At 45.1% G+C, this 27,973-nt stretch overlaps 1 protein-coding gene across 6 annotated transcripts in view; it reads right to left on the bottom strand.

Moving 5' to 3' along the window:
• The window catches only part of gulp1b (GULP PTB domain containing engulfment adaptor 1b), a 645,746-nt gene that overhangs the window by 99,781 nt on the left and 517,992 nt on the right, over positions 1 to 27,973 (bottom strand). For all 6 annotated transcript variants that reach the window (XM_072477928.1, XM_072477980.1, XM_072477970.1 and 3 more), the window contains 3 exons: positions 20,577 to 20,675; positions 11,419 to 11,556; positions 2,913 to 3,029 (listed from right to left, as the gene is read on the bottom strand). In XM_072477928.1, the coding sequence (XP_072334029.1) occupies positions 2,913 to 3,029; positions 11,419 to 11,556; positions 20,577 to 20,675 (354 nt within the window). The remainder of the gene's footprint in view (positions 1 to 2,912; positions 3,030 to 11,418; positions 11,557 to 20,576; positions 20,676 to 27,973) is intronic.

The raw sequence follows: 27,973 nt of genomic DNA, 5'->3' as shown, positions 1-27,973 counted from the left end.
GTCTTTTTCCTGTGTGAATACTGACGGAAAATTTTTATTTAGCACCTCTCCGATCTCCTCGGACTCCAAGCACAACTTCCCACTACTGCCCTTGACTGGCCCTACACTTACCCTAGTCATTCGTTTATTCCTGACATATCTACAGAAAGCTTTAGGGTTATCCTTGATCCTACCTGCCAAAGACTTCTCATGTCCCCTCCTGGCTCTTCTTAGCTCTCTCTTTAGGTCCTTCCTAGCTAACTTGTAACTCTCGAGCGCCCTAACTGAACCTTCATGTCTCATCTTTACATAAGCCTCCTTCTTCCACTTGACAAGTGTTTCGACTGCTTTTGTAAACCATGGTTCCCTTGCTCGACCACTGCCTCCCTGCCTGACAGGTACATACTTATCAAGGACACGCAGTAGCTGTTCCTTAAACAAGCTTCACATTTCCATTGTGCCCATCCCCTGCAGTTTTCCTCTCCATCCGATGCATCCTAAGTCTTGCATCATCGCATCATAATTGCCTTTCCCCCAGATATAACTCTTGCCCTGCGGTACATACCTATCCCTTTCCATCACTAAAGTAAACTTAATCGAATTGTGGTCACTATCACGGACGTGCTCACCTACCTCCAAATCTAACACCTGTCCTGGTTCATTACCCAGTACCAAATCCAATATGGCCTCGCCTCTCGTTCGCCTATCTACATACTGTGCCAGGAAACCCTCCTGCACACATTGGACAAAAACAGACCCATCTAAAGTACTCGAACTATAGCGTTTCCAGTCAATATTTGCAAAGTTAAAGTCTCCCATAACAACTACCCTGTTGCTTTCACTCCTATCCAGAATCATCTTTGCAATCCTTTCCTCTACATCTCTGGAACTTTTCAGAGGCCTATAGAAAACCCCTAACAGGGTGACCTGTCCTTTCCTGTTTCTAACCTCAGCCCATATTACCTCAGTCGACGAGTCGTCATCAAATGTCCTTTCTGCCACCGTAATACTGTCCTTGACTAATAATGCCACACCTCCCCCTCTTTTGCCACCTTCCCTGAGCTTACTGAAATATCTAAACCCAGGCACCTGCAACAACCATTCCTGTCCCTGCTCTATCCATGTCTCCGAAATGGCCACAACATCGAAGTCCCAGGTACCAACCCATGCCGCAAGTTCACCCACCTTATTCCGGATGCTCCTGGCATTGAAGAAGACTCACTTTAAACCACCTTCCTGCCTGCTGGTACACTCCTGCAACTTTGAAACCTTACTCATGACCTCACTACTCTCAACCTCCTGTATACTGGAGCTACAATTCAGGTTTCCAAGCCCCTGCTGAACAAGGTGTCCCTCACAGGTCCGGTGCTCTCTCCTCCGAAAGGTAAGTGCCATACCCTTTGAGGATGTGGCAACACGCTGGCAAATATATCAAAACACCTCCAAAAATACTCCTGCGTGCTTTCAAGCACTTTGCACTGATAAAAAAAAGTTGCATAAATCTTACCTACCTGCAATGTAGTTAGTGTTAATAGACTGACCTCATTAACGCTACACCCCTGTATGCTTCACCCGATGCTGGTGTTATGTAATTACATTGTGTACCTTGTGTTGCCCTATTATGGGCGCTATTCTCTCCCCCCCCCACGCCGGGTGGGAGAATCGCTGGGGCGCCATGCGAAACGCGCCACGTCGCCCTGACCCCCGCACATGATTCTCCCACCCTCTGGAAGCCAGCGGCGCGCGATGCGCATCGGGCTGCTCGGAGAACCGGCGAGCGGTGATGGGCCGAGCCGCCGCTACGACACGACAGGTTCCTGACGGCGCCGTCCACCCCTGGTTGCTGCCGGCGGGAACTTTGCGGGAACGCTGGTTTGGAGGGGGGGGCCAGCCTGTGGGGTAGGGAGGGGGCTCCTTCACCGGGGTGGCCTCCGATGGGGTCTGGCCTGCGATCGGAGCCCACCGATCGGCGGGCCAGCCTCCCCCCCTCCCCCCCGGGCCTACCTCCTTCCACGCGCGGCCCCAGAACACCGCACCATGTTGGTGAGGGGCCGGCGTGCGTAAGACGTTCCCCCCCCCCGCGCATGCGCAGGATTGGGCTGCCCCAACTGCGCATGCGCGGGTTGGCGCCGCGCCCATTTGGTGCCATTTAAGGACGCTGGAGCGACGTGAACCGCGCCAGCGCCGTGCTGGTCCCCTGTGGGAACCAGAATAGGTTGTGCCCGGGCCCTGTTCGCGCTGTCGTGAAACGCGATGGCGTTCACGACGGCGCGAACACTTGGCCTCCATATCGGAGAATTGCCCCTCATGTATTCTCTTTTATTTCTTTTTCATGTACGTAATGATCTGTTGAGCTGCTCGCAGAAAAATACTTTTCACTGTACCTCGGTACACGTGACAATAAACAAAATCCAATGTGCGTGCTTGGAGCTTTAAATAATAGCAGGAAGTATCTACTACATTCCTTTTTAAAAACAATTCTGGACAATGCAGCCAGGACTTTCACTGCCCAATTTTGGTATCCTGGCGTCACACCATCTTGCTGCGCCAATTGATGTCAGGATAGTGACGTTTTCAGTGGCTCTGGCACCCCCAGGGTGATGCGGCCTAAGATGCTGCCTCTCTTTCCTGGGGCAACCCAGGTAAATCTGTGTAGTACCAATAGAAGCAGATGGTCTTCTTGCCCAGTGTTTTTTTTCCAAATAAAGACTTTTTGTTGGTATACAAAGGTGGATAGATTGCACCATAATATTCCTTACAGATGTGTAGACATAAACAACATTGCAATTTTGTAATAATTTAATTTTCAAATATATGCAAAGACTTTGAGAAGAAAAGTGTTGGAAGCTGTTCACAATTTACAGTACTCTGGATTTATCAATTTAAAGTGGAATCTTTTTCAACATTTGACACCATAACTGTTTAAAACTCACTCGTTTCTGCAAATTGGCAATCTGTTTCCTTGTCTCAACATCTTTTCCTCCTGTTTCCAGAAACTTCTTGTATGCCAAGTCAAAAGCTTGGCCAATAGTTAATGTTATTTCTTCAGCCTAAAACAGATTTAAAGAAATCTTAAGCAGTGTCTAAAAGTTTCATACTTATAACAGTGACTATACTTTAAAGTACGTTATTGGCTGTAAATTGCTTTGGAATCACCTCAGGCTGTTTATTTTCTACTTTGACAGAAATTTCATGATAAGCATATTTATCAAAGACGGGGAGGTCTAGTGGCTCAGTGGGTAGCGTTTCTGCCTCTGAACCGCTAGCTCCGAGTTTGAGTCCGACCCTGGACTTGATGGCCAAGGCGATGGCAGACTAGTAACCTGCCCCATGAAATTCTATCTATGGGAACAGACATGAGGACATGTGTATATGCTCTGTGTGTCTCAAGTGCCTGCAGGTGCAGAAGAGATGGTGGATGAATATTTATTGGAATTGGAAATATCGTAAGTGATTGCATATTCTATTTGATTCAAACAATCAATTAATGTGCACTGAGTGTATATCAGAGTCTAAAAATTTGGGGATTCAACTACTACAAAAGCAAATTACACATTTGTGATACTCCCAATATTGGGAAAAACATATTAATTTAACTCTTATATTTGGCTAAAATTGGTTGATTTTTCTTTTAAGACACATCGATAATCACCAGAAAACCTTACTCATTCAATAGATAAAGTATCTTTTTAAAAACTTTTTCTGACATTTTCTGGCACATTTAGTGCTTAAAAATGAAAACCACAGGAGACAATGATGAAACATAATTGCAAGTGCACTTTGATTATAATTCTATTTTTAACAGTTTTTGCTTCTTTTATGTTCAGTACTTTATACTTCGAAACATCCAGCCTCTAACAACCACTCTTGTATGTTATATTGCTCTTCATTGGTTAATATTAATTATTTTAAATCACAATTAGGTTCGCCCTGAGAATGCCCACAAAGATCCTATTGGACCTCACTATGTGTGTGTCTTTATGGCATGATTTTTGGATGGATTTTGTGAAAAGTGCCATGAAAGAACAAAGAACTATACAGCACAGGAACCTTCGGCCGTCCAAACCTGTACAGGTCACCAACCTTGGCCAAAACCCTCAGCAATTCCTTGTTCCATATCCCGCTATACTCATCCTTCCATGTATTTGTCAAGATGCCTTTTGAATGCAGTTAATGTATTTGCTTCCACAACCTCCCCTGGCAACGCAGGCACTTACCACCCTCTGCGTAAAACACCTGCCTCGCACATCTCCTCTAAACTTTGTCCCATGGGCCTTAAACCTATGCTTCCTGGTGACTGACCCTCCACCCTGGGAAAGAGTGCTTGCCCATCCACTCTATCCATGCCCCTCATAATCTTGTAGACCTCTATAAAATTACCACTCAACCTCCGTCGTTCTAAGGAAAACAGTCCACTTCTATTCAGCCTCTCCACATAGCTATCATCCTCCAGACCACGCAACATCCCAGGTTTGCACTGAGTGCTGAATTTGGTGCTTTTTGAGTGCGATAGTGAGAGTTTGGTGACCGAGGGAGTATAAGGCTTCATTTTTATCTAAAGTTTAGTCTTTCTTTTATTTAGTTAATTAACTTAAAAGTTGCTGTTTGGTTTAGAAGAAGGTGAATTTTCAATCAGCTTTAAACAGCCTTCTACTTCTAGGCACTTGCAGCTGGAGCTTGTTAATTAGTTAATTGGATTAGGCCAGTTTTTCAGAGGCTAGATTCACAGTATAAAAGTGATCCCCTACAGTGCAGACTTTGTTTGCACTGAGTGCTGAATTTGGTGCTTTTTGAGTGCGATAGTGAGAGTTTGGTGACCGAGGGAGTGCTGAATTTGGTGCTTTTTGAGTGCGATAGTGAGAGTTTGGTGACCGAGGGAGTGCTGAATTTGGTGCTTTTTGAGTGCGATAGTGAGAGTTTGGTGACCGAGGGAGTTAGGTGAGGAGGGAGTAAGGTGCTCCTTTCATTTTGTTTCCGACATTTCCGCAAAGAGTGCAAAGAGAGCCAGGTGTTTACAGGAAGTGTAGCTGACTGGGAGCAGAGTCGGAGGGCGGAGATCTAGTTAGTCCACACAGCAGCTATATTCTTTAAGGTAAGAGGGGATGGAGGCTAGGCCAGTTACATGCTCCTCCTGTAGGATGTGGGTGGTGAGGGATACCACCGGTGTCCCCACTGACTATACCTGCGGGAAGTGCACCCAACTTCAGCTCCTCAAAGACCGTGTTAGGGAACTGGAGCTGAAGCTGGATGAACTTCGGATCATCCGGGAGGCAGAGGGGGTGATTGAGAAGAGTTACAGGGAGGTAACCACACCCAAGGTACAGGACAAGAATAGCTGGGTTACAGTCAGGGGGAAAAAAACAAACAGGCAGACAGTGCAGGGATCCTTCGTGGCCGTTCCCCTTCAAAACAAGTATACCGTTTTGGATGCTGTTGGGGGGGATGACCTACCGGGGGAAGGCCCTAGCGGCCAGGTCTCTGGCACTGAGTCTGGCTCTGGGGCTCAGAAGGGAAGGGGGGAGAATACAAAAGCAATAGTTGTAGGAGATTCAATGGTTAGGGGAATAGATAGGAGATTCTGTGGTCGCGAGCGAGACTCCCGGAAGGTATGTTGCCTCCCGGGTGCCAGGGCCAGGGATGTCTCGGATCGTGTCTTCAGGATCCTTAAGGGGGAGGGGGAGCAGCCAGAAGTCGTGGTGCACATTGGTACCAACGACATAGGTAGGAAAAGGGGTGTGGAGGTAATAAACAAGTTTAGGGAGTTAGGCTGGAAGTTGAAAGTCAGGACAGACAGAGTTGTCATCTCTGGTTTGTTGCCGGTGCCACGTGATAGTGAGGCTAGGAATAGGGAGAGAGTGCAGTTGAACACGTGGCTGCAGGAATGGTGTAGGAGGGAGGGCTTCAGGTATTTGGATAATTGGAGCGCATTCTGGGGAAGGTGGGACCTGTACAAGCAGGACGGGTTGCATCTGAACCAGAGGGGCACCAATATCCTGGGAGGGAGGTTTGCTAGTACTCTTCGGGAGGGTTTAAACTAATTTGGCAGGGGAATGGGAACCGGATTTGTAGTCCAGCAACTAAGGTAGCCGATATTCAGGACGCCAAAGCATGTAATGAGGCAGTGGGGAAGGGAACACTGACAAAGGAGAGTATTTGCAGGCACGGAGATGGGTTGAAGTGTGTATACTTCAACGCAAGAAGCATCAGGAATAAGGTGGGTGAACTTAAGGCATGGATCGGTACTTGGGACTACGATGTGGTGGCCATCACGGAAACTTGGATAGAAGAGGGGCAGAAATGGTTGTTGGAGGTCCCTGGTTATAGATGTTTCAATAAGATTAGGGAGGGTGGTAAAAGAGGTGGGGGGGTGGCATTATTAATTAGAGATAGTATAACAACTGCAGAAAGGCAGTTCGAGGAGTATCACCCTATTGAGGTAGTATGGGTTGAAGTCAGAAATAGGAAAGGAGCAGTCACCTTGTTAGGAGTTTTCTATAGGCCCCCCAATAGTAGCAGAGATGTGGAGGAACAGATTGGGAAACCGATTTTGGAAAGGTGCAGAAGTCATAGGGTGGTAGTCATGGGCGACTTTAACTTCCCAAATATTGAGTGGAAACTCTTTAGATCAAATAGTTTGGATGGGGTGGTGTTTGTGCAGTGTGTCCAGGAAGCTTTTCTAACACAGTATGTAGATTGTCCAACCAGAGGAGGGGCAATATTGGATTTAGTACTGGGTAATGAACCAGGGCAAGTGATAGATTTGTTAGTGGGGGAGCATTTTGGAGATAGTGACCACAATTCTGTGACTTTCACTTTAGTAATGGAGAGGGATAGGTACGTGCAACAGGGCAAGGTTTACAATTGGGGGAAGGGTAAATACGATGTTGTCAGACAAGAATTGAAGTGCATAAGTTGGGAACATAGGCTGGCAGGGAAGGACACAAGTGAAATGTGGAACTTGTTCAAGGAACAGGTGCTACGTGTCCTTGATATGTATGTCCCTGTCAGGCAGGGAAGAGATGGTCGAGTGAGGGAACCATGGTTGACAAGAGAGGTTGAATGTCTTGTTAAGAGGAAAAAGGTGACTTATGTAAGGCTGAGGAAACAAGGTTCAGACAGGGCATTGGAGGGATACAAGATAGCCAGGAGGGAACTGAAGAAAGGGATTAGGAGAGCTAAGAGAGGGCATGAACAATCTTTGGCGGGTAGGATCAAGGAAAACCCCAAGGCCTTTTACACATATGTGAGAAATATGAGAATGACTAGAGCGAGGGTAGGTCCGATCAAGGACAGTAGCGGGAGATTGTGTATTGAGTCTGAAGAGATAGGCGAGGTCTTGAATGAGTACTTTTCTTCTGTATTTACAAATGAGAGGGGCGATATTGTTGGAGAGGACAGTGTGAAACAGATTGGTAAGCTCGAGGAAATACTTGTTAGGAAGGAAGATGTGTTGGGCATTTTGAAAAACTTGAGGATAGACAAGTCCCCCGGGCCTGATGGGTTATATCCAAGGATTCTATGGGAAGCAAGAGATGAAATTGCAGAGCCGTTGGCAATTATCTTTTCGTCCTCACTGTCAACAGGGGTGGTACCAGGGGATTGGAGAGTGGCGAATGTCGTGCCCCTGTTCAAAAAAGGAACTAGGGATAACCCTGGGAATTACAGGCCAGTTAGTCTTACTTCGGTGGTAGGCAAAGTAATGGAAAGGGTACTGAAGGATAGGATTTCTGAGCATCTGGAAAGACACTGCTTGATTAGGGATAGTCAGCACGGATTTGTGAGGGGTAGGTCTTGCCTTACAAATCTTATTGAATTCTTTGAGGAGGTGACCAAGCATGTGGATGAAGGTAAAGCAGTGGATGTAGTGTACATGGATTTTAGTAAGGCATTTGATAAAGTTCCCCATGGTAGGCTTCTGCACAAAGTAAGGAGGCATGGGATAGTGGGAAATTTGGCCAGTTGGATAACGAACTGGCTAACCGATAGAAGTCAGAGAGTGGTGGTGGATGGCAAATATTCAGCCTGGATCCCAGTTACCAGTGGTGTACCGCAGGGATCAGTTCTGGGTCCTCTGCTGTTTGTGATTTTCATTAATGACTTGGATGAGGGAGTTGAAGGGTGGGTCAGTAAATTTGCAGACGATACGAAGATTGGTGGAGTTGTGGATAGTAAGGAGGGCTGTTTTCGGCTGCAAAGAGACATAGATAGGATGCAGAGCTGGGCTGAGAAGTGGCAGATGGAGTTTAACCCTGAAAAGTGTGAGGTTGTCCATTTTGGAAGGACAAATATGAATGCGGAATACAGGGTTAACGGTAGAGTTCTTGGCATTGTGGAGGAGCAGAGAGACCTTGGGGTCTATGTTCATACATCTTTGAAAGTTGCCACTCAAGTGGATAGAGCTGTGAAGAAGGCCTATGGTGTGCTCGCGTTCATTAACAGAGGGATTGAATTTAAGAGCCGTGAGGTGATGATGCAGCTGTACAAAACTTTGGTAAGGCCACATTTGGAGTACTGTGTACAGTTCTGGTCGCCTCATTTTAGGAAGGATGTGGAAGCTCTGGAAAAGGTGCAAAGAAGATTTACCAGGATGTTGCCTGGAATGGAGAGTAGGTCTTACGAGGAAAGGTTGAGGGTGCTAGGCCTTTTCTCATTAGAGCGGAGAAGGATGAGGGGCGACTTGATAGAGGTTTATAAGATGATCAGGGGAATAGATAGAGTAGACAGTCAGAGACTTTTTCCCCAGGTGGAACACACCATTACAAGGGGACATAAATTTAAGGTGAAAGGTGGAAGATATAGGAGGGATATCAGAGGTCGGTTCTTTACCCAGAGAGTAGTGGGGGCATGGAATGCACTGCCTGTGGAAGTAGTTGAGTCGGAAACATTAGTGACCTTCAAGCAGCTGTTGGATAGGTACATGGATTACGGGAAAATTATATAGTGTAGATTTATTTGTTCTTAAGGGCAGCACGGTAGCATTGTGGATAGCACAATTGCTTCACAGATCCATGGTCCCAGGTTCGATTTCGGCTTGGGTCATTGTCTGTGCGGAGTCTGCACGTCCTCCCCGTGTCTGCGTGGGTTTCCTCCGGGTGCTCCGGTTTCCTCCCACAGTCCAAAGATGTGCGGGTTAGGTGAATTGGCCAATGATAAATTGCCCTTAATGTCCAAATTGCCCTTGGTGTTGGGTGGAGGTGTTGAGTTTGGGTAGGGTGCTCTTTCCAAGAGCTGGTGCAGACTCAGGGGGCCGAATGGCCTCCTTCTGCACTGTAGATTCAATGATAATCTATGATTAATCTAGGACAAAGGTTCGGCACAACATCGTGGGCCGAAGGGCCTGTTCTGTGCTGTATTTTCTATGTTCTAAACCTCCTCTGCACCCTCTCCAAAGCCTCCACATCCTTCTGGTAGTGTGGCGACCAGAATTGTGCACAACATTCCAAGTGCGGCCTTACCACGGTTCTATACAACTGTAGCATGGCTGCAAGTATTTATATTCGATGCCCCATCCGATGAAGGCAAGCATTCCTTATGCTTTCTTGACTACCGTGTCCACTTCTGTTGCTACTTTCAACGATCAGTGGACCTGCATGCCCAGATCTCTCTGACTTTCTATATTCCTAAGAGTTTTGCCATTTACTGTATATTTCCCCTCGATGTTAGACCTACCAAAATCCATAACCTCACATTTGTCTGGATTAAACTCCATTTGCCATTTCTCTGCCCAAGCCTCCAACCTATCTATGTCCTGCTGTATCCTCTGACAATCCTCAACGCTATCTGCCATTTCACCAACCTTGGTGTCATCCGCGAACTTACTAATTAGACCAGCTACATTTCCTCCAAATTGTTTCTGTATACTACTAACAGAAGTCCCAGCACAGATCCCTGTGGAACACCACTAGTCACAACCTTCCATTCAGAAAGACACCCTTCTACTGCAACCCTTTGCCTTCTGCGACCTAGCCAGTCCTGTATCCATCTTATCATAGAATTTACAGTGCAGAAGGAGGCCATTCGGACCATCGAGTCTGCACAGGTGGAAGCTCCTGTTAATTGTATAGAGATTGGCTTTAAGTGGTGATTATTGGTTTCTTGCCACGCTACAGGCCTCCCGTGATCTAACCGCCTCTCCAGCAAATGGTCAAGCAGGGACCGATTAGTACACCTTTTTTAAAATACGAAGCTGGCAGAAGGGCTGCCCTGGAGATCCAAGGAGGTTGGTAGCCAACTTTGCTCTCGGGCAATGAGCCTGGGACACTGGGGTTCCTGCCCTGGTGATCGGAGGTGGCGGCGGGAGGGTGGGGGGTGGGGTGCAAGAGCCCATGGGGTCCTGTTTAGTCGGGTGTCCCATCATCGGTGGTGGTGGGGTGGAGCCAGTGGGAGGGGATGGGGGTCATTGCAGCCCAGTAGAGGTAGTTGACTTTCTTAGGGCACTGGGTTCCAATCCACTGGTGACACTCTTTGAGCTGACGGCCACTGCTACTTCCTCCCAAGCAGCCCTGTCTGCCCTGGGGCTGACCCTCCGGCCCCTCAGGGGAACAGGGAATCCCATATGATTTCGACCGGGTCCAACAATCTGGCCAGTCGGCATCCCTGAATTGTGGGGCTGGTCTCCTCGGTGGCATGGCTGCGAGCCGTGTGGGGTCTGCTCTGCTGATTCAATTGCTGCTCTCCCTTGTTAGCAGGGCTTCGCAAGCACAGTCCTGGTGCATCAGCTGGCGGAATAGTCTTTGTGGCGTGATGCCTGTGGGGCCTCGGAATGTGGGCAAATTAACATTTTACAGCAGTGACGACCTTACCAATGCTGAGCATTGGGAAGCTTGGAAACCTTTTCATTAAATCGCCCCCATAATTTCATGCCTAAGTTATTGCAGATTAATTTTTGTTGGTAAGGAAATGTGCACATTCACCAAGAGCTGTGATTTTATAAACATGGAAAATTGTCAACCTTTGAGAAAAGCAGCAAACCATGCCAGAAGGCAGTGCTAGTTTCCAGAGCAAAGTATACTTAAATCAACATTAAAAATATTGGCCTGGGGAAGTAAAACCAGGTATGTTTCCAGCATGAATAGGCAATTAACAACACTTAATTCCTGATCAGAATATCTGGCTCAAATTATGTTAGTCCAATGTAAGCAGCAGGCCTCCTCTGAGACTAATTCAGTAATAATGTGCAAGGATTTCCAAGGTAGTTGCAGTAAAAAGAAAGGATTCATCACCAAACGATACCCCCGTCAAACGTTTTTGGTTGAATATTCAGGGAATTAAATTTGAACACCAAGCCGGAGCTTGCTGGATTAACACAGGCATTTTACAAAAAATACAAACACATGGTAAATGAACAGTTGTTCCTTCACACTTATGAATCGTATTACATGCACAGATTCTAATGAAGGAACTTTGTCCCTGTAATAGTTCATCGTGTTGCATACTTACACACTTTTCACTGTCAAACACATAACACATGTGTTTATTTGACTCAGCATCCTTGCAAATAAAAGTAAATATCTTCTTGTCAGTTTTGTCATCAGCACAGAAAGATATTCGATGTAATTGGCAATTATGCAGAACTTCCTACAATGTAAACAAAAATTGCATCTTTTAATCATGTAGAATGGTAAATAATGGAAAAGAAATCAAGTCAGTGTAACATTTCTAAACTGGCCATGTCTTAGATTCGGGATGGAGGAAGCATTTCAAACAGGTTCATTTGTTCTAATTAACATGCCTCGTTTGCTCGAATTAACATGCCTCGTTTGCTCGAATTAACATGCCTCATTTTGATCTGCATGAACCCTAATCAACCTAAACCACACCATCTTGCTCCATAATTCTTCTCCTATCTCTATCATGCAGCTCCGCCGTCTCTCACATAAAGCCTGCAAGACTTTGCGAAACTCACAGTAACATTACAAATAGCAATATATATTTCCTGGTAGCACATTATTCTTCCTGGGACAATGTTTTATTGATTGGATTTGCAGGCAACCATCAACTGCTTGGCTACAAAGACACTGTGGAAGGTTGTCCTCAATTTTGAAAGTGATCTGGAATCAGAAAAAAAGTTAGGGCAATTATTCTCCCTCTTCTTCCTGCAACCAAGGTCTTTCTTTTCCTCTGATCTTCTTGAAGAAACCCCAGTCTCATTTTCTGAGATTACTCTTCCATATTTAATGGAAAAATCTCCCCTGCCCTTAGCCTTTGTCCATCAAAATTCTGCATCCAGGTCTCTTGATATGTTTTCTCCCCATTATGTCTATGGGATCCCCACGATGGAAGTACTGTATAAGACAGGGGAAGCAGACAGATGACAGGGGAACCAGACAGATGAGGTGGAATGAAATTAAGGGGAAGATTTCACATAGATTGGAAAGTCCTCTGTAGTAGCTGGCTGTGTTTTGTGCCCATATCCCCAAAATGAAAATAAAATATTTAACCATGATATAAAAGGCGTGTAGTTTTGTCACACTCTTTCCGTAAATTGATTTAAATCTTCCCAGACTCCAAACACAAGCAGATAATAATGGATAGCTGCCCAGTGAACCACTAGAAGACATTAAGACTTACAAAAATGGCTAACATAGTCCATATTCATCACCAGTAACCCATAGAATTCCTACAGTGCAGAAGGAGGTCATTCAGTCCATTGAGTCTGCACCGACCCTCCGAAAGAGCAGCCACCCAGGCCCACTACCCCACCCCATCCCTGCAACCCCATCTAACCTGCACATATTTGGACACTAAGGGGCAATTTATCATGCTCAATCCACCTAACCTGCATATCTTTGGACTGTGGGAGGAAACCGGAGCACTTGGAGGAAACCCACGCAGACACGAAGAGAAAGTACAAACTCCACACAGACAGTAACCCGAGGTTGGTATTGAACCCGCGTCCCTGGAGCTGTGAGGCAGCAGTGATAACCAATGTGCCACTGTGCCACCTAAAGTGTGATTACAGCCTTGAAAGGACTCAAACATATTTTCCCTAACATGCACGGCAAAATTCATGGAGGTTACATTCATTTTCAACTTTGGGTCTTTTTTCAAACAAATGGTTGCTGTAATAGCACACACTGTCCAACAATGTGTCAATGAACGATGGCATAAGTTAATAACAGTGATATATTAACATTTCTATATCATTCAGGAAAATAACATGGTCTGTGGTGAATAAGGAAAACATTGCTAAAGACTAACTAAACCTAAGAATCAGGGGCGGGATTCTCCCCAACCCAACGGGTTGGGGGGTTCCAGTGTAATGGAGTGGCGGGAACCACTCCGGCGTCGGCCCGCCCCAAAGGTGCGGAAGTCTCCGCACCTTTAGGGGCCAAGCCCTCACCTTGACACGCGCCGGAGTGGTTTGCACTCCACCGGCTGGCGGGAAAGGCCTTTGGCTCCACGCCAGCCGGGGCCGAAAGGTCTTCGCCGGGCAACGCGGGTCGGCGCATGCGCGGGAGCGTCAGCGGCTGCTGACGTCATCCCTGTGCATACGCAGGGGAGGGGATCTCTTCCGCCTCTGCCATAGTGAAGATCATGGCGAAGGCGGAAGAAAAAGAGTGCCCCCATGGCACAGGCCCGCCCGTGGATCGGTGGGCCCCGATCGCGGGCCAGGCCACCGCGGGGGCATCCCCTGGGGTCAGATCCCTCCCGCCCCCCCCCCCCCCCCCGCGCGGCCCCAGGACCCCAGGGCCTGCCCGCGCCGCCTTGTCCCGCCGTTCAAAAGGTGGTTTAATCCACGCTGGTGGGACAGGCATTCCAGCAGCGGGACTTCGGTCCATCGCGGGCCAGAGAATCGGCGCGGTGCGATTCCCGCCCCCGGCGAATCTCTGGTGGCGGAGACTTCGGGACACGGCGGGGGCGGGATTCACGCCAGCCCCTGGCGATTCTCCGACCCGGCATGGGGTTGGAGAATCCCGCCCCAGATCTGAGGCACATCACTTTACATATGTTTTACATGTGTGATTTCCTGCCAATGACAATGTAACCTATCATTCCTCAATTCATGTTGCAATAAGTTATTCCAGACTGCTGGGGTCTTAGCTCCATTTAATGGTAGCCAATAAAGAAGATTTTTAAAAATATCAGTTATACAAGGAAAAAATTTAATCAAAGAGAAATGCAACACAATGGCATAAAAACAAATGATAACAAACAGCCACTTATTTCTCAATTTCCATAAGAATAAAACTTGATTTTTGAGGATGTGGGGGGTAGGAAACAATGTGTGGTAATTGTACTTGTCAAAAGCAGATGAACTATCCTCTTGCTGGATTCTTCTCTCCCTGGTTCTTTTTAAATATTCCACTCTTTATACCTGTCTGGGTTTGAGAATGTTACATGCTTCAAAATGTCAAAAACATTCAAAGAAAAGGAAGACAGTTAATTCATGCCAAAGTTATTGGGGATTGTTTTCTTGGTTCGGGAATTTGAAGACTCAACGAGGGCTGTATTTTTATTAATTATCTGGAAATTGCTAACTTTCCAAAAAGCAACAAACCAGGTCAGTTTTTTGGGTGGAGCTAGTTTCCCATACAAAGTTTTTTTTTTTCAACACAAGCTTAGTTTATGCTGGATGTAACTTGCACTTAAAATTTCTCAATCGATTATGCTGGTTTGTCCAATTTTGGGTTGATTCATCACAAAGTACAGAGACTGTTCCGTAAGCTGAGGGTAGTACGCCACAGGATCGACTAATTAAATCAAAACAGTGGCTGTACTTTGCATTTAGTTTCCAATGAGCTAAAATACTGATTCACAAATGTAGCTTATTGAATGTTTTTCTCTCATTTGTACACTAGCAGCCACTGTGGGTTTGCAGGGACATTGGGGCCCCAGATTTTTATTTTGGCCTTGCGCACATCTCCAGCACAACTGTTAGGGTGGGAGCGACTGCGCAGCGTATGGGCAGGGATATGGGATAGAAATCAAAGAATTGTTTACTTGTACGCCAAGGAGTCTGTTCCTGGATACGCTTTACATATGTACCATTGCCTCTCTCTTGCTCCCAAAATAAATCACTTCACAATTTTCTCCACTAAATTTGTTCAGCAATGTATCTGGTCATTTCACCAAACTATGTCCTCTTGAAGTTTGTTATCATCCTTCCCACTGTTTACAGAATTTCTGGTTTTGTGTTATCCACAGACTTTGAAATTCTGCTCCATTTTCTCAAGTTCAGGTCATTTAAATCTAAATGAGCTCTGGTCTCAACATTGACGCTGAGGGAATGCCACAATACACGAACCTCCCGTCTGAACAACAATTGTTCACTTTGAGACTCTGCTTTCTATAATTTAGCCAATTTTGTACACATGCACGCCCTGCCCCTTTAATCCCATGGGCTTCATTTTCACTATTAAGCCAAATAGCATTTTTGCTATTAAGCGTGCAGCACGGTAGCACAGGGGTTAGCACAGTTGCTTCACAGCTCCAGGGTCCAATGGGCCGAACGGCTTCCTTCTGCACTGTAAATTCTATGATTCTCAATGGCAATCTATCAAATGCCATTTGAAAGTCCACATCCACATAAAACTCTCATTAACCATATCCATTACTTCATCGAGGAAATCAAATCAAGTTCGTAAAACACAACTTGCCTTTGAAAAAAATCCATGTTAGCTTTCAATTATTAACCCATATTGACGCATAGGGTCAATTAATAGTTTCCCGGATTAATGTCTCTAAAATGTTTCTCCACTACTGATGTTTAGCTAATTGCAGTATGACTGCTAGGTGTATAACTTCCCCTTTATTGAATGGGGTTGTAGCATTTATAATGCATCATTCCTCTGAAACCACATATCTAAAGAGGACTGGAAGTAGACAATCATATAGAATGATTCTATCCAATCTCACCGCCATTCATCTGGATTTGTTCAAAACGCCTCTTGGAAATGTCTCCTCAAACCCTGACAAAATATATTTGTGTTATTCAAATCTACAAGGAGAGATTTCCTGTGACACTATTGTTGCAGACTCCCCACTTCCTTGTCCTCGTCTTTCATCCAGACATATTATGGTGAAATGTCTTGTCAGCCGGCAGAGGCGAGCATCCCCAGTGGAAAGCCTTTAATCTGGGATTTTCCCTTGACCCAGTGGGTGCTTGGGATGAAGCGTGTTGTCTGCATGGGTGGCTGAAAGTGACCTATTCTGCTGTGTGGAGGGAAACACTTTCTACATTTATTTATAGTAAAAAAGGTTGGAGGCCCTTTTTCATTATTCTAAGGGATTGTTCCTCAACTTTTTGTGTTACTTTCGGCGCATGTTCCTGACTTTAGCTCATTTGTCCCATAAGGGGTTGGTTGAGCAGAAGGAGCTGCTCTTGCATCTACTGTTGGGATGTTTTAGATGCAGGAAGCAAATGGTCTGCGTCAAAAGTGAATCAACAGCCTGTATTTCTCCTGTGACCTTGGTCAACTCCCCCCCCCCCCCCGGGTGACCCTTGAGATGGTGTCTAGCAGTAAGCTTGAGGCTATTAGCAACAGCTCTGTACTGCAGGATTGTCAGCAAGTAATGCTGCAGGAGTAGTGGAGTATAGCGATTTCAGAGGGTGGAGATTCTGGGATCGCAATTTTGTGAGCCCTAAGGCCGAAAAACTGTGTCTCTGGTGTCTCAAACAATAATTTGGCACTTCTCTTTAGTGGACCTCTTTGGGTTCACCACCAATGGAACTGTTCAAAATGTCATTGTGCAGAATCCAAACTAAAGTAACAACTGAGGCCCTATTTACTTTATAGGGCCCTTAATTACCATATTGAAAGGTGCCCATCACTTGAAAGAGGTGCGTGCTTTAGACACTTTGCATTAGGCCCCTTTGAAAATTGTGCCAGATGCATGATGACATTGATGGGATGCTATGACCCATCAACCCCTTTTTTGAGGTCATCGCTGCCCCATTAGCAGCTAGAAAAGGCAGCAACAATGGCCCGTGTTTTCACTGGAATAAAAGTTCCTTAACACACAAATGACATGCATATTTTTAACATTTTCTGTTTATGTTTGAGATTTACAGCATTGCAGTCATTGTTTTTATGATACTTTCACTTAACAAACGGAAACCAGGAATAAAATCCAGCACATTTAATGTAAGAATCAGGATTTAGTCAAGGTTCACTTATATTCATGTGTTTGCTCAGATGTAGCTCCTTATTAAAATAAAGCTAGTTAAAACACATGCAAGAAAACCAGCAGTGAATCTCTTTATAGTGCTCACCACTTGGAAAAAGACATTCAGATATATTGTTCAATTTTGAAAAAAATACATTTGGCTCAATGCTGTTGTACACATTTAGTTCAATAGGAAAAACAATTCTAGGGTATTTATTGTCTGGGCTTGAAAAAGCAACTTCTGAAGAAAAATTATGCCAATCAGTCAGTCAGGAAAATTACATTTTTGATTGCAACCTGACTTGATTAATGTGCATGCTGTTCCTACAGGCAGCAGTTCTTCAAACCCAGAAAGAATAAGCAATGAAAGTAAATGAGTTGGTTCCAATTATTGTCCTCTTCAGAACATACAAGTTGCCTCAGCCTCACTGTGAGGGTCAAGTTGTAATTGTACGATGGATTGTTAGAAATGGTATTTTTCAGGATCAACTTATTGCTGTTATATGATGCACAGAAAATATATTATGCATGACTGGCTTGTTTTTGTGTTTAACATCAATGTATTAATTTTAGGATTATGTAGTCTCTTTGAAAGTTTGAGCTACTGCACCCACATTGTTGAGGAAGTGTGGAGGATGGGAGCGGTGGGTTGTTCACTGTTGTATTGTCCATCCCTAAACATTGAGAGAGGCAGGCAGACTGCGGCCGATACTGTGCATACTTCATGTACTAATTCACGGGCAGGACGTGTGATCCCTATTTTCTCCAGGGTTGTCCACAGCCATGGGTGCGGGATGAATCTTCATGTTTGGAGACTCCAAGACCACGTGGATGGGTTATCAACCTTGTCACATACAAAGGCACTAAGAGCTGAAGGGAACTTAAACAGGATTTAACACTCCGCTTCAATGAAAAATGTCAGGGAGAGAGATGATTGAGGGAGAAGTCCAACAGTGGCTTTCCAACCATTTCGTACCTTACGGCCAGTCTAGATCACTTGGCTAGACAGCTGTTTCATGATGCAAAGCGGGGCAAGCGGTGTGGGTTCAGTTCCTGTACCAGCTGAGGTTATTCATGAAGGCCCCCCTTCTCAACCTGGCCTCTCGCCCGAAGTGTGGTGAGTGGCGTTTGACAGTGTTGTGCTTCTTGGCACTGCGAGAACCAGGAAACATGTGGTTAAACGTGCTCGCTATGGGATTTTGTTCTCATTTAATTAAATCATGCCCAAGGATTATACAAGCATTGGCATGCATAACAGTATATTTTCCATTGATGAGAGTTCAAAAATGCATTCAAACACGTAGAAAAATATGTTGGTAAACCCTCTTGTCATGTTTGCTACTATGAAATTGAAGGACAGCGAGGGCTTTGAAAAAAAATTCCCTCCTGTTGAAAGTTAAAAATATTTAAGCAGCTGCTGCCCTCCTTTGATTGACAGGCATTTGCTTTTAAATGGAAATATAACACCATTCATTCCTTCAATTTCAATGGAGCTGCAATTCATAGCTGCAGCAATTTATGGATGCCTGGCTGAGTTCCAAAAACTATGGCATACTTAACTCTGTCAGTGTTCTTTTGACACAACGGCTCAAGGGAGTGGTTGATTGTTTAAGGAAATTGCGGTGACTTAACCTGCCTTTATGTGGTTTCTGACTGAATGATTGCTTGTTTATGCAAGTTATTGGCCACTTAAGGAATTGAACATTTTTAAACAGGATTGCAGTGTTAATGACAGAAGTTTTAATTTGAGTTTTTAAATGATGGGTTCAGATTTAATTCATTTACACCTGAATTTAAAATAATCCCTATTATGACTGCATGGCTCCTGAGGACTATCCATATGAGTGAGTGGCTATGGAAGATGTATGGCGGTATGAAGTAGGATGTAGGATCTGAGATGGTGTGGAAGGGATATGGGGAATCTGAAGTGCATAATCGGGGCAGTGGGAGATCTGAGGGCAGGGGAATTGAGGGGGCATGGAGAGGCCATAGGGTGGATGAGCTTGAGAGAGGGTTGAAAGGCAAGGTTTAGGGGGCATATAGATGAAATTGGGATCTGTACTGCATTCAGCAGTAAATGAAGCAGACCTTCCAGCTAGCCTGCCTCCACACCCATACTCCTCCCTTACTCCATCGCGGCTTGAAAACTGCACTGAGAACCCGTGATAAGACAAAAAGTCAGTCATGAGATGGGCATGCGGTTTCCCCAGCGACACATAAATCCAGCCCCGGAAATCGTCTGTTCATGAATTGAGAGCAAATAGCTGGTGATGTATGGAGGAGAATTATTAGTTGTCTGGAGGAGGAGATTTCCTTCCTATGTAGAATAGCAATAACTGTAAAGCAAAGGGAAGTAGAGAGCCTGAAATTAGACTTCTCAGCCAGGGAGTTCTGTTTTAGTTGGGGCTACGTATTGTGGTAACAGTAGTGAGTGGGGGACACCAGTGGCATTGCATGACTTACAGTGCCACTAAGAAACAGCTGCAGGATAGCTAAAGATTAATGAGCTGCAGGCTTCAGCTGGATGGCATACAATAAACACACAATTTGTTTTGAGTTCCATGCTACTGGCATCAGATGACTGTCAATGCCACCAGCACACTTATAACAGCAGTCAACGAAGGAGGATTTTATATTCCAAAATGTTAAAAGCAGAACCAGCTGCAATGTAATTGATACTGATAGGCAGTGCAGAGTATGGCAAGAGATGAGAGGGTCTCTAAAGCAGGGATAAACAAAGAGTGATACAGATAGCAAAGAAAAGGAAAATACAAGGGAAAGACTGTGAAAAGACATGTGTCGGTTTTGGCAAGATGTCTGGCTTTAACTAAGGCGAGAAGATTTGTGGGCGGCCAACCCACTCTAAGGAGGTGGATTGGCTCATTAAATATCATAATGATGCTCCAAGCCTCACTGTTATGCAGTTTGTCAAATCTAGATAGGTACAGACGGATTTCCTGAGCTTCAGGAATCCTGGCAACCATGTCCAAGCAAAGGCGGTCGGACCCTGGAGGTAGTACTACACCTACCAGCTAGACCCAGCATGCCTGTCGAGGCAACCATTGTAATCAGAGCAACCACTCTCCCACCCCTGAACTTCCCCAATCTCTTTCTCTCGCCGTCCTCTGCATCCCCTCCCCCAGAGCTTCAATCACCCCAGGCCTCCAAACTTCTCCACCTCCTCAATCCCTCCCCCTCTCCCAGAGGCCTCCAACCACGACCCCCTCCTTCAAGGCCCCACCTAAATCATCTCGCATCCCACTCTACAGAACTCTCTATTGTGCAAATTAGTTAAAGTTTGCCCGATACATATGTCTCATAAATCCGACATAAATGCATTTACATTGCTGTATCCAGACAAAAAATATGGGTTCATTTTAGTTGACTTTTCACAAGTTCAGTTCTGATTAAAAGATTGTAGAAAAGTATATTCACAATATATCATTTTTGATCATTAATAACTACCCAAAAATAACAGAATTACTTACTTTTGTTTTGGAGTCTAAGATTTTGACACCATAGATGGAGATTTGCAATTCAACCTTGGGAGTCTTCTGACCCTCAGATTTCTTTATATGCCTTGCAAACTATAAAAAACATAAATAAAGCAGCTATCAAAATTGTACCTCTGCCATATTCCCCAGTTTTTCTTTTGCTCGAACAGCAATTTCAAGAATAAGTTACATCAATATGAAAAAAATGTTCCTTAAATTATAATTACAGGAAAAAAAAAAACGGTATTTAAATTATTCAACACCTAGTAAAATCCTGAAATAAATACGCAAGTATTGAATTTGATTTTGTGGAAAGTTCGATTGGTGACAAAACCAATCAACAACTGTGACTTTCAACATCTCACTTTGGTGAGGTTTGTCTGCTTCACAAGGTTCAGATGATCAAACTGGCTTAATGAGAGCAATTTGTTTAATTATTTTTGACCTGGCCCTGCCATTTCTCATGATCAGTCCCTCCTGATCATTATTAATATGTGTTTCAATGACCACGACAATTTTCAGTTGACTCATTAATACATGTTCACTCCACGACACTGCCACTGAGAACAGCTCTACTGTCAATGAAATAAAATTAATGTGATCTGAAGTTCACTCAAACAGGCAGTTCCGTGATAGCTTTGGAAGCAACATAAATTGAGTTGGTGTTGCTTCAGGATAGCCATGCGTTCTATTCAATAACCTCTGAGCTTCTCAAACTATTCATGGAGGAAAATAACGTTGTTTTACATTTATTAGGGATGGCATGGCCAGCAGAACCAAAATATTGAAAATTATTTTTTTTATTTCCCTTTTGCTTACACAATGGATCAGGAGCGAAATTTCCCTTTTGCTTACACAATGGATCAGGAGCGAAATTCTCCGGTATCGGCGCGATGTCCGCCGACCGGCGCCCCAAAGGGCGCAAATCAGTCGGGCATCGCGCCGCCCCAAAGGTGCGGAATCCTCCGCATCTTGGGGGGCCGAGCCCCAACCTTCAGGGGCTAGCCCCTCGCAGGACTAATTTCCGCCCCGCCAGCTGGCGGAAAAGGCCTTTGGTGCCCCGCCAACTGGCGCGGAAATGACATCTCCGGGCGGCGCATACGCGGGAGCATCAGCCACCGCTCACGACATCCCCGCGTATGCGCTGTGGAGGGAGTCTCTTCCGCCTCCACCATGGTGGAGACCGTGGCGAAGGCGGAAGGAAAAGAGTGCCCCCACGGCACAGGCCCGCCCGCGGATCGGTGGGCCCCAATCGCGGGCCAGGCCACCTTGGGGGCACCCCCCGGGGCCAGATCGCCCCGCGCCGCCCCCAGGACCACGGAGCCCGCCCGCGCCGCCTTGCCCCGCCGGTAAGGTAGGTGGTTTAATCTACGCCGGCGGGACAGGCATTCTAGCAGCGGGACTTCGGCCCATCCGGGCCGGAGAATCGCGGGGGGGGGGGGGGGGGCGGCGCCAACCGGCGCTGTTCCCACCCCTGACGAATATCCGGTGCCGGAGAATTCGGCAACCGGTGGGGGCAGGATTCACGCCAGCCCCCGCCGATTTTCCGACCCGGCGGGGGGGTCGAAGAATCTCGCCCCAGATGTTTTCCATGTAAATGTACTTTATACTCCATTTATTTTGTTGCATTAATCCAGTAAAAGTTGTTCTCTATTATAATACAGTGAAGCATGCGATACATAGAAGATAGGAGCAAGAGGAGGCCTTTTGGCTCTTTGAACCTGCTCCGCCATTTATCACGATCATGGCTGATCATCCAACTCAATATCCCAATCCTGCTTTCTCTCCATAACCTTTGATCCCATTCTCCCCAAGTGCTATATCTAGCCCCGTCTTGAATATATTCAATGTTTTGGCATCAACTACTTCCTGTGGTAATGAATTCCACAGCTCACCACTCTTTGGATGAAGAAACGTCTCCTCACCTCAAGATTACATGAACTCGATCTTGAAGATCAGTGCTAGGGAAATTGTCAGCGAAAAATAACCATTTATCTTCATCAGCCCCAGCAGCCCCAGCAATGTGTTCCCAGAAGTAGAACTGTAGGCCATAACTAACTACAAATCCACTTCTGCTGTACACATGCTGAACACAAGAGTAGAACATTTTTTTCTGAGGTAAGAAAGAAAGACTGTAGAATTTCTTTTGCGACCAAAATTCTACCACTTGCCAGTTGTCAAGTAATGATACAATGACATAATGATTGCAATACTTTAGAACATAGAACATAGAACAATACAGCGCAGTACAGGCCCTTCGGCCCACGATGTTGCACCGAAACAAAAGCCATCTAACCTACACTATACCATTATCATCCATATGTTTATCCAATAAACTTTTAAATGCCCTTAATGTTGGCGAGTTCACTACTGTAGCAGGTAGGGCATTCCACGGCCTCACTACTCTTTGCGTAAAGAACCTACCCCTGACCTCTGTCCTATATCTATTACCCCTCAGTTTAAGGCTATGTCCCCTCGTGCTAGCCATTTCCATCCGCGGGAGAAGGCTCTCACTGTCCACCCTATCTAACCCTCTGATCATTTTGTATGCCTCTATTAAGTCTCCTCTTAACCTTCTTCTCTCTAACGAAAACAACCTCAAGTCCATCAGCCTTTCCTCATAAGATTTTCCCTCCATACCAGGCAACATCCTGGTAAATCTCCTCTGCACCCGTTCCAAAGCCTCCACGTCCTTCCTATAATGCGGTGACCAGAACTGTACGCAATACTCCAAATGCGGCCGTACCAGAGTTCTGTACAGCTGCAACATGACCTCCTGACTCCGGAACTCAATCCCTCTACCAATAAAGGCCAACACTCCATAGGCCTTCTTCACCACCCTATCAACCTGGGTGGCAACTTTCAGGGATCTATGTACATGGACACCTAGATCCCTCTGCTCATCCACACTTTCAAGAACTTTTCCATTAGCCACATATTCCACATTCCTGTTTTTCCTTCCAAAGTGAATCACCTCACACTTCTCTACATTAAACTCCATTTGCCACCTCTCAGCCCAGCACTGCAGCTTATCTATATCCCTCTGTAACCTGCTACTTCCTTCCTCACTATCGACAACACCACCGACTTTAGTATCGTCTGCAAATTTACTCACCCACCCTTCTGCGCCTTCCTCTAGGTCATTGATAAAAATGACAAACAGCAACGGCCCCAGAACAGATCCTTGTGGTACTCCACTTGTGACAGAACTCCATTCTGAACATTTCCCATCAACCACCACCCTCTGTCTTCTTTCAGCTAGCCAATTTCTGATCCACGTCTCTAAATCACCCTCAATCCCCAGCCTCCGTATTTTCTGCAATAGCCTACCGTGGGGAACCTTATCAAACGCTTTGCTGAAATCCATATACACCACATCAACTGCTCTACCCTCGTCTACCTGTTCAGTCACCTTCTCAAAGAACTCGATAAGGTTTGTGAGGCATGACCTACCCTTCACAAAGCCATGCTGACTATCCCTGATCATATTATTCCTATCTAGATGATTATAAATCTTGTCTCTTATAATGCCCTCCAAGACTTTACCCACTACAGACGTGAGGCTCACCGGTCTATAGTTGCCGGGGTTGTCTCTGCTCCCCTTTTTGAACAAAGGGACCACATTTGCTATCCTCCAGTCCTCTGGCACTATTCCTGTATCCAATGATGACATAAAAATCAAAGCCAATGGTCCAGCAATCTCTTCCCTGGCCTCCCAGAGAATCCTAGGATAAATCCCATCAGGCCCCGGGGACTTATCTATTTTCAGCCTGTCCAGAATTGCCAACACCTCTTCCCTACTTACCTCAATGCCATCTAATCTATTTACCTGGAGCTCAGCATTCTCCTCCACAACATTATCTTTTTCCTGAGTGAATACTGACGAAAAATATTCATTTAGTATCTCGCCTATCTCTTCAGACTCTACACACAACTTCCCATCCCTGTCCTTGACTGGTCCTACTCTGTCCCTAGTCATTCGCTTATTCCTGACATACCTATAGAAAGCTTTTGGGTTTTCCTTGATCCTTCCTGCCAAATACTTCTCATGTCCCCTCCTTGCTCGTCTTAGCTCTCTCTTTAGATCCTTCCTCGCTACCTTGTAACTATCCATCGCCCCAACTGAAACTTCACACCTCATCTTCACATAGGCCTCCTTCTTCCTCTTAACAAGAGATTCCACTTCTTTGGTAAACCACGGTTCCCTCGCTCGGCACCTTCCTCCCTGCCTGACCGGTACATACTTATCAAGAACACGCAATATCTGGTCCTTGAACAAGCTCCACTTATCCAGTGTGTCCAAAACTTGCAGCCTACTTATCCACCTTATCCCCCCCAAGTCACGTCTAATGGCATCATAATTTCCCTTCCCCCAGCTATAACTCTTGCCCTGCGGTGTATACTTATCCCTTTCCATCCTTAACGTAAACGTCACCGAATTGTGGTCACTGTCCCCAAAGTGCTCACCTACCTCCAAATCCAACACCTGGCCTGGTTCATTACCCAAAACCAAATCCAATGTGGCCTCACCTCTTGTTGGCCTGTCAACAAACTGTGTCAGGAAACCCTCCTGCACACACTGAACAAAAAACGACCCATCTAATGTACTCGAACTATATCTTTTCCAGTCAATATTTGTAAAGTTAAAGTCTCCCATAATAACTACCCTGTTACTTTCGCTCATATCCAGGATCATCTTCGCCATCCTTTCCTCTACATCCCTAGAACTATTTGGAGGCCTATAGAAAACTCCCAACAGGGTGACCTCTCCCTTCCTGTTTCTAACCTCAGCCCATACTACCTCGGAAGATGAGTCCCCATCTAGCATCCTCTCCGCCACCGTAATACTGCTCTTGACTAGCAGCGCCACACCTCCCCCTCTTTTGCCTCCTTCCCTGAGCTTACTAAAACACCTAAACCCCGGAACCTGCAACATCCATTCCTGTCCCTGCTCTATCCACGTCTCCGAAATGGCCACAACATCGAAGTCCCAGGTACCAACCCATGCTGCCAGTTCCCCTACCTTATTTCGTATACTCCTGGCATTGAAGTAGACACACTTCAAACCACCTACCTGAACACTGGCCCCCTCCTCCGACGTCAAATCTGAGCTCCTGACCTCTATACTCTCATTCTCCCTTACCCTAAAACTACAATCCAGGTTCCCATGCCCCTGCTGCATTAGTTTAAACCCCCCCCAAAGAGCACTAACAAATCTCCCCCCCTTAAACTTTGTTTAAGAAGTGAACCCTGATGGGAGTATCCTTTATCTATAATTTTTAAAACAACGTAAAGGCTCTCTTGTTCCTCTTAAAATTCAAATGTGCCATCTTACATGCCCTAAACACAATAGGAATATATACTGTTACGACACCCTGGGCTAATGTGTAGTCAATTCCAGCCCACTTGACCTTGAGTCGCAACACAATTGAATTAATGAATAATTCTTACAAAAATACCCAAAGTCTTTGGCCCTTGGCTGCTCAATAATTACAGTCACTAGGTTTGTAAATTTAAACAGAAATTACTTTTTATTTATAGGAACTATAATGAAGTATGCAGCCAATACAACTGGTTAACTATTATCAAATTCCTAATCCCCATCTTTAACTTGCCCCCTTTGGCCACCCTCTAAATGCATACACTAGACAGACGAACAGAGGGGAGGGGTGAAAATAATAAGTTAAAGAAAAAATAGTCTTTGTTTAAGATAGCTGTCTTTAAACAGACTTCCTTCAAAGTAAGCTTTCAGATCCAGGTCTCTGTTTGCAGCCTGTAATGATTTCATTGTAGATTCATTCATTCAGGTTCTCTGTAAGTTCAGAAATATATCAACTGACAGCTTTTCTGGAGAAAGAGACAGAGAGAGAGAATAGTGCGGGTCCTTCCCCTCAGTATCCAGGATTCAAATTCAGTTCCTTGGGTCTCTGAAAATGATTCCACTCAAGGAGACCCAATCACCATCTTTTACCAGGCAGGATATGGCCTTTTCGCCAATTCATTGCCCACCAACCACTCAATTGAACTGAGTCCCACCCATCTCTCGGTTGCCAAAAAGTCTGGGTCTTGTTGTCCAAAACTAGAAGCACCATATACTATGCAGAATCGTCTTGAATTCCTCCTGTCTGCTGCTTGACTTAAATACACATGTCCATTTAGCATTCGTGGATCAAAATGATAACAACAAAAATAAAGAAAGGGGAGATAAGGGAATCACCAAGAAGAACCCTTACAATACGCAGTAGGAATGAGACTGTTTCCACAGCAACAAGTTTTTTCAACAATACTGAAGATCATCATCGACCATCAAGTTGCAGGTAGCACCATCACGGAATTCATAAAGACCATAGAATGAGACATTAATTGCTGAATCTCCTATTCCATTCAATTTTGGTACTATTCTGCACAATGAAATGGACTCTTTCCCTTAAGTTGTTTCAAAAAAGTAACTTTAATCGTGAGAATGCCTTCTTAAAGAAAAAGCTTGAAATAACTGAATAATTAACAGTACAATGAGGTGTCTGGAAGCTCGCAGAGGATGAACTACCTGCAGGTAGAATAATGGACACTCATTCCTTGCCCCTCATGAACTGATTAAATGAATTTCTGACAAATGGAAGAGAAGGGTAAATTATTTATGCGTAATAACTAATGGATCTGCTGCTTCTGCTTCAGTTGTATTGTCATCACAGACGAATATCTTTATTCTGCCAACATTTATATAGGTAGGGCTAGACCAGGTGGGACCTGCTGAGATGGTAGTCCTGATACAGAAAACTTTTAAATGGAAATAATTTAAAGATGAGTCTTTAAATGAGCAAGGGAGCTGTGACTATTTCCTTTGGCAATTTGTTTCAATGTAGAATTGGGAAGAAAGTTTGTTGATAGTGTCCTGGAAACAATGGTTCTTATAATTTGTGTGGATGGCTAACTCACATTTTGTCATTGCTGGAGGCACTTATTTATGCTTGTTAATTCCCACCGGTCCATTCCATATTTTATAGAACATGGTCAGTCTATTTTTCTCCCTCCTTTGCTGTAGTGAGTCCCATTCTAAATCTTTGATCAAGGATGTGATACTGGTGTATTTCCCATACTGATTCATACATTGTCATGCAGCACATCTTTGGATTACAGATTTGGGTCGATTTTCTTAAGTGCACCCATTTTAATTTTTTTTAAATTTGGCCTCGAGGTAAGGGCCCAAGTTGTGCATGCCCTGAATGGGAACCTATGCACTGTTGCAGTTGAAAGGGAAATATTACCCTGAGGCTTTCTTGACCTTGGTTGATTGCCATTGGGGGGATAATAAAAATAATTTTTGCCACAGAATGCCAAAATTGGCTCCGAATTCTTTTGTTTTCACCTTTCCCCAAAAATGGGAAAAATTA

The sequence above is a fragment of the Scyliorhinus torazame genome, chromosome 2 (genome assembly GCF_047496885.1).
Source record: "Scyliorhinus torazame isolate Kashiwa2021f chromosome 2, sScyTor2.1, whole genome shotgun sequence".
In the NCBI taxonomy this organism is placed as follows: Eukaryota; Metazoa; Chordata; class Chondrichthyes; order Carcharhiniformes; family Scyliorhinidae; genus Scyliorhinus; species Scyliorhinus torazame.
This window is presented reverse-complemented; position numbering and strand designations above follow the sequence as displayed.